General features: G+C 47.3%; 1 protein-coding gene across 1 annotated transcript in view; it reads right to left on the reverse strand.

The window, feature by feature from the left end:
* The window catches only part of si:dkey-61l1.4 (collagen alpha-1(V) chain), a 62,536-nt gene that overhangs the window by 27,991 nt on the left and 27,045 nt on the right, over positions 1-7,500 (reverse strand). The window contains exons 11-21 of the mRNA XM_036526107.1: positions 7,167-7,208; positions 6,734-6,796; positions 5,585-5,659; positions 4,781-4,873; positions 4,391-4,447; positions 3,962-4,015; positions 3,646-3,699; positions 2,596-2,649; positions 1,857-1,910; positions 1,661-1,714; positions 1,215-1,259 (exon numbers count right to left, since the gene is read on the reverse strand). Coding sequence (XP_036382000.1) covers positions 1,215-1,259; positions 1,661-1,714; positions 1,857-1,910; positions 2,596-2,649; positions 3,646-3,699; positions 3,962-4,015; positions 4,391-4,447; positions 4,781-4,873; positions 5,585-5,659; positions 6,734-6,796; positions 7,167-7,208 — 645 coding nt within the window. The remainder of the gene's footprint in view (positions 1-1,214; positions 1,260-1,660; positions 1,715-1,856; positions 1,911-2,595; positions 2,650-3,645; positions 3,700-3,961; positions 4,016-4,390; positions 4,448-4,780; positions 4,874-5,584; positions 5,660-6,733; positions 6,797-7,166; positions 7,209-7,500) is intronic.

Below are 7,500 nucleotides of genomic sequence, written 5' to 3' on the forward strand. Positions count from 1 at the left end.
ATTCCTGTGTGTCTGTGAGGATTCCTGTGTGTGAGGATTCCTGTGTGTGTGTGAGGATTCCTGTGTGTGAGGATTCCTGTGTGTGTGTGAGGATTCCTGTGTGTGTGTGTGAGGATTCCTGTGTGTGTGTGAGGATTCCTGTGTGTGAGGATTCCTGTGTGTGTGTGTGAGGATTCCTGTGTGTGAGGATTCCTGTGTGTGTGTGAGGATTCCTGTGTGTGAGGTTTCCTGTGTGTGTGTGAGGATTCCTGTGTGTGTGTGAGGATTCCTGTGTGTGTGAGGATTCCTGTGTGTGTGTGAGGATTCCTGTGTGTGAGGATTCCTGTGTGTGTGTGTGAGGATTCCTGTGTGTGATGATTCCTGTGTGTGTGTGTGAGGATTCCTGTGTGTGAGGATTCCTGTGTGTGTGTGTGAGGATTCCTGTGTGTGTGTGTGAGGATTCCTGTGTGTGAGGATTCCTGTGTGTGTGTGTGAGGATTCCTGTGTGTGTGTGTGAGGATTCCTGTGTGAGGATTCCTGTGTGTGTGTGTGAGGATTCCTGTGTGTGTGTGTGAGGATTCCTGTGTGTGAGGCCTGTGATTAAAGGCGTCGCTCATGACAGCATGAGGATGTCAGAATGTCAGCTTCCTCCTCCGTCAGCATTAATGAGGTGTTGCCTGGGTGGAGTTTCCCATTGTAACAGAAACAGCAGTTTCAGCGTTTTCTCTGTTCAACCACTTTCACGATGTGCAGAGATCAAACTGCACTCAGACTGCTGAAGCGCCTGACTCAGGACTAACGTCACTGCGCTAATTCTGCAGTGAAGGTTCTGAACACAGAGCTCAGAGATGCAGTGAGGAAGCTGAACACAGCGCTCAGAGATGCAGTGAAGGTTCTGAACACAGCGCTCAGAGATGCAGTGAGGAAGCTGAACACAGCGCTCAGAGATGCAGTGAAGGTTCTGAACACAGAGCTCAGAGATGCAGTGAGGAAGCTGAACACAGAGCTCAGAGATGCAGTGAAGGTTCTGAACACAGCGCTCAGAGATGCAGTGAAGGTTCTGAACACAGCGCTCAGAGATGCAGTGAGGAAGCTGAACACAGCGCTCAGAGATGCAGTGAAGGTTCTGAACACAGCGCTCAGAGATGCAGTGAGGAAGCTGAACACAGCGCTCAGAGATGCAGTGAAGGTTCTGAACACAGAGCTCAGAGATTCAGTAAGGGAATGACACTCACCGGTTCACCGGGCAGCCCTCGAGGCCCAACCTCCCCGTCATCTCCCTGAGGAGCAGAAATACAAACACAGTCCAACAAGAGAGAGATACAGAGAGGGAGAGGGAGAGGGAGATAGAGAGAGAGAGAGAGAGAGAGAGAGAGAGAGAGAGGGAGGGAAAGAGGGAGAGAGAGAGAGAGAGAGAGAGGGAGAGAGAGCGAGAGAGACAGAGAGAGAGAGAGAGGGAGAGAGAAGGGGGGCAGAGGGACACAGAGGGAGAGACAGAGAGATAGAGGGAGAGAGAAGGGGGGGCAGAGGGACACAGAGAGAGAGAGAGCACCATATATCACACCTCCATTAGACAGATGAAACAGTAGTTCTGTTCTGTTTACCGCTGGGAATGTCAGCTACTCTGTACAGTGACCTGTAGCCAGAGAATAGTCCTTATGAGGGAGATGGTGTGGCTTACCCTTTCACCATCCTCTCCTGCTGGTCCCGAGGGTCCGAGTGGCCCAGGTTCACCCTAAAATCCCCGAAAGTGAAGATCATAACACACACTCGCAAAAAAAAGAGACACATGCATGCAGACACATACACACACACAAACAATGCGTACATACACCCATTAACCCACATGTGGATATGAGAGGATCCAGAATACCTACTCTGTTTCCCTTCTCACCAGGTAATCCAGCCAAGCCATCAAATCCTCTGTCACCCTGGCATTAAAAAACAGTTAAGTATTTGAACTAGAGATGACAGCGATTACCTAAAATCACAGATGACAGATCTGCAGTGTAACTCTGAGTCTCTGCAGTGTAACTGAGTCTCTGCAGTGTAATTGAGTCTCTGCAGTGTAACTCTGAGTCTCTGCAGTGTAACTGAGTCCCTGCAGTGTAATTCTGTCTGTCTGAGTCTCTGCAGTGTAACTGAGTCTCTGCAGTGTAATTCTGTCTGTCTGAATCTCTGCAGTGTAACTGAGTCTCTGCAGTGTAATTCTGTCTGTCTGAGTCTCTGCAGTGTAATTCTGTCTGTCTGAGTCTCTGCAGTGTAACTGAGTCTCTGCAGTGTAATTCTGTCTGTCTGAATCTCTGCAGTGTAACTGAGTCTCTGCAGTGTAATTCTGTCTGTCTGAGTCTCTGCAGTGTAATTCTGTCTGTCTGAGTCTCTGCAGTGTAACTGAGTCTCTGCAGTGTAATTCTGTCTGTCTGAGTCTCTGCAGTGTAATTCTGTCTGTCTGAGTCTCTGCAGTGTAACTGAGTCTCTGCAGTCTAATTCTGTCTGTCTGAGTTTCTGCAGTGTAATTCTGTCTGTCTGAGTCTCTGAGACTGAGGTGTGGCTTATTCTTGATTCCAGAGCTGTGGTACTGTCAAATGATCTGGGCATGACCTTCAGAGGCTTTACCTTGGCTCCTGTCAGCCCTGGCATACCCCGGGCACCATCTGCACCTGATCGACCCTTTCCACAGAGAGAGAGAGAGAGAGAGAGAGAGAGAGAGAGAGGGGGGAAGAGAGGAGAAGAGAGGGAGAGAGAGAAAGAGAAAGAGAGAGAGAGAGAGTGTGAGAGAAAGAGGATGTTAACACTCAACATCACTGTGATCATCAACACAACATGAATGCCTTGCAATTCACAGCTCAAAAAAGCCAGGAATATCTCCACCAAGCTAAAGAAGCCACCAAATCACCCAATAAAGCTTCTCTCTATAACTGCAGTCATTCATTTACATATCTGTCTTTCACTGTGGGTCGCCTTGATGGGACACACTATCTGTATCTGAGACTTGAACTAGAAAGACAAACCAGAAACTATGACCAATTAACTATGACCCAAGAATCCTGAGCCACAAACCAAAGACCATGATCCATTCACTATGAACCTCTCAGCATAAACCCAGAACCAATCAACCATAAATCATAAATGAATGATAATCCTCTAACCCTGAACCATGATCTGCCAATCAAACAGCTGGCCAGACTGCTCTTTCCCCACCACTGCTCTTCCTTCCACAGAACCACACCCCCACTCCAGGCCAGCCAATCAAGGGAGACGGAATAGTATCAATTTTCTAACAAGATGGAAGAGAACCTTCTAATACAGAAAGTAGAGTCAATTTTTCAAAAGAAAAACAATTTTCCTGGTGAAATGTCCATGCTTAGCTTGCTAACAGTATGACCTGTTTTATTTGTTCTGTCCTGAGATTATTCAACTCAAGTTACAATCATGAGAATCTCATGCGCTACAAAATTCATATCAGCAGACCTGAGACTCTGCGCTTACTCAGATGGTGTGTCGCCACTTACATGAGCGTTTATTGGTCTGGATAAGAGCGTCTGCTAAATGATAATAATGTAATGTAATGTCTCAGCAGCTATAGCCAGCAATAGGGAAATCAGCAATAGTGAAATCAGCAATAGTGAACTGTCACATGGACAGTAGCACGCTGCACTGGTTCACCCTTCTTCCCGGTTTCCCTGGAGGTCCTGGAGATCCCATAATGCCACGGGACCCCTACAACACACAGACCAACAGGATGTCAGGGCTGAGAGGAACAGTGATGGCACAGCACAGCCACACCTGCAGTTCATAGGTATTCACTCTTATGATGAAAATGTGCATGATTGAGGCTTCTACTCATTTCCTCTTAAATAAACGGTAAGATGAGGGAAGCAAAGTGAGTTTTTCCTTTTAGTAAACTCAGGCATCCTGTCCCCACTGGTGTGAGCAGTAGAGAGCCTGAGGAGGACTGGCCTGTTCTCTCTCTGTCTCTCACCTGCGATCCACTCTCCCCTGGCACCCCCTTTAGGCCGGCGATGCCTGGAGGTCCCTGGAAAGAGAGAAAGAACCGTCTCAGCACATGCTCAACTGTGTCATAATCTGTGTGTGTGTGTGTGTGTGCGTGCACGTGTGTGTGTGTGCGCGTGCGTGTGTGTGTGTGTGTGTGTGTGTGTGTGTGTGTATGTGTGTGTGTGTGTGTGTGTGTGTGTGCGTGTGTGTGTGTGTGTCTGTGTGTGCGTGTGTGTGTGCGTGCGTGTGTGCGTGTGCGTGTGTGTGTGTGTGTCTGTGTGTGCGTGTGTGTGTGTGTGTGTGTGCGTGTGCGTGCGTGTGTGTGTGCGTGTGTGTGTGTGTGTGTGTGTGTGTGTGTGTGCGCGTGCGTGTGTGTGTGTGTGTGTGTGTGTGTATGTATGTATAGGATACATACCAGAGGTCCAGGCCTTCCTGTCAGACCCATGGGGCCTGTAGGACCCCGCATGGCCAGCTGCGGAGAGAGAGAGAGGGAGAGGGAGAGGGAGGGAGAGGGAGGGAGAGGGAGAGAGAGGGAGAGGGAGGGAGAGGGAGGGGGAGAGGGAGAGGGAGTGAGAGGTGTTATATTTGATTAATTGCTGTATTGTTCATCTTGTTGTAGTATTCGTTAGTGTCACCTATCCAGCACACTGGGCTACACAGAAGGAGAATATGGTCTTCACTCAGTCAGATTGACTGGACAGAGTGGGAAAGCCACCCAGATGAAGCCTTGCATGCAGAATTAGAGAGACAGATTCCCCCCTGAATGACACATGTGGGGCTGCATTTAGGAAATGACATCACTCACCCTGGCCTGCTGCATCATCGACTGCATCTGCGCCTCCTGTGCTGACACGGCTGGCCCCTTCTGCCCAGCGTCTCCTCCCGCACTGAAGCGGAACTGCAGACAGACAGACAGGATATAAACTACATCCCCCAGAATTCCCTTCCCACAGCTCGCTGGGTGTCTGTGTAAATCTCATTATAAATGCTCTTAATGCCCCCTGCTGGCGGGTTACATATCACATTACTGTCATTTCCTAAAAAGGCAACTTTTCCTGTCTTCAAGTGAAATGTTCCTGTTTTTACTGTGCAGATCCCTATAGAATGATACTCTTTACTAATATACGAATATATATATATTACTAATTATACTAATTTAGGAATATCTGTAATCTTCTGAAGAGGCTTCCCAGCTGACATGATGCACTGAAACGGTGTATTAATACCACATTAAAACCAACAGCATCTATCGACCTTATTACACTGCTATAACCCTGCTGTTACCTCCCGCTGTACACTCTGACCCCACAGCACATTGGGGCTATCCTCAAGATGGAGGCAGCCAAGAAAAATGTGCTATGGGCTCAAAGTGTAGAGCATGATGCATCTGTGTGTTTTTGTGATGGTGTTTTTGTGTGAGTGCATGTAAATTTGAGTGTTTGTGCGCTTGTATGACGGCGTGTCTGTGTCATGGTGTTTATTTTTTTGTGTAACACTATGCTTGTGTCATTGTGTTTGCTTTTGTGCTTGTGTGATGGCGTGTCTGTGCAATGTTCTGCGTTTATGTTTGTGAAACCATGTTCTTGTGCAATGTTGTGCATTTACTTACAGGCAGCATAAGGACAGTCCCTGGAGGTCCTGGTAGACCATCTGCACCAGGCAAGCCTGGGTCACCATCAGGACCCTGTGAGAGAGAGACACCTACATCTGAACAACACCTCCCACACAGTTTTCTCCTCCACAACCTGGCCCCACCTACTCTCACACCGAGCAGTCATGAGAAATCGTCAGGAGACAGAGGGATCTCCTGGTGTTAGTAAGAACATAAGAACGTAAGAACATATTATGACGAGAACAGGCCATTCAGCCTCCATTCATAAGCTCACCATCTCTTAATTAAAGAGTATCCAAAACTGCATCAAGTCTAGACTTGAACACAGCAAGAGTCTCTGCCTCAACTACATGACCTGGCAACCTATTCCATGTATTGATAACTCTTCGTGTAAAATAATATTTCCTTATATCAGTGCGGAACTTACTCTTAACTAGTTTCCATTTATGTCCTCTTGTTCTACAGACTGAACTCACCCTAAAAATCTATTACAGTTAACCTTTTATTGAGTCCTTTTGTAAATTCAAAAACCACAATTAAGTCACCCCTAAATCACCTCCTCTCGCTAAGTCTAAAGTTAAGGTTAAGTAACTTGAGTCTTTCCTGGTAGCTTTTATATTTCATGTCAGGAACTGATTTAGTTGCCCTTCTTTGAACTTTTTCAAGAACCTCAATATCTTTCTTATAGTGCAGTGTGCAGAGCTGAACACAGTATTTCAAGTGAGGTCTGACTAATGCATTGTATAATTTCAATATAACCTCCTTAGATTTATACTCAATACTCAGTACTCTCTCTGTGAGCTCATCTCTGCTGTTAATGTGCTCTCTCTGTGAGCTCATCTCTGCTGCTAATGTGCTCTCTCTGTGAGCTCATCTCTGCTTGTCTGTGTTCAGGTTGGGTGCATACTGAACTCAGGTCCTTTTCAAGGTGTGGTCTGAGCTGCTTTCAGACTGCAGTCAGACACTGTGTACACTGTTTGGGTCACAGTTTTGACTGTCTGGTTGTTCTTGTCCCATGTCTGGGTGGTATAGACTGACTGAAGGGTATGTTGACAGTACCAATAGTTTGGGCTGTGGCAAGATTGAGGTGTTTGTGCAGTTTTGGGGTGATCCTGAGTGGAAGGTCTGGGGGGGGGGGGGGCTCACCCTCTCTCCAGGGTCTCCAGGAGAGCCAGGGGGCCCTGCTTTTCCTCGGGGCCCAGGGAGACCCTAAAAATCAGACCACATATCATTAAATATGACTATCAAGGCAAAAACACACACACAGAGCTATCTGTGCATACAGAAATTCAGGACGCATAAACATCAGGTTAGAAGGTGAGCAGTTAGTAACTGCTCTGTTCTCGAGCTCGGCTGTCTGAGGGAGCAGGGAGGTCCTCGGCCCTGGCAGTGGCGGAAAGTGCAGATTTCCAGCAGAACACATCTGGGGTTTCTAGCTTTTCTGACTTTGCTAAGTTCCTATTGTACTGTGATTGCTAACAAGAAACCCACACCAAAATCATGATTCTTTGCAAGAACTGAAGAAAGTGCTCAATCCAACACTACCCCCCCCCCCCACCCCTGCAGAGTCACCACTTACGGCGGGGCCTTCAGGGCCAGCGGGCCCCTCCACCAGCATCCCCTGCAACAGCAAAAAAGTAAGAGCAGGTCAGACAGGTGAGGAGAAGACTGCATGCCGCAGGGAGGGAGTTGGGTTATACCCTCTGAGATTAAAGTTATTCTTACATTACATTACGTTACATTGTGTCTTCAGTGCTGGTTTAATGCAGCAGTACTGTTAAGTATTGATCGCAGATCCATATTCTCTGTATTTTCTCATAGTACAGGAAGTGATCAGGGCAAATGGGAACAGGGTCTGACTGCTATGTTTATGCTTTGCAGATATGAACAACAATTCATTGGAATCTTTCATA

Source organism: Megalops cyprinoides, chromosome 4 (genome assembly GCF_013368585.1).
Source record: "Megalops cyprinoides isolate fMegCyp1 chromosome 4, fMegCyp1.pri, whole genome shotgun sequence".
NCBI lineage: Eukaryota > Metazoa > Chordata > Actinopteri > Elopiformes > Megalopidae > Megalops > Megalops cyprinoides.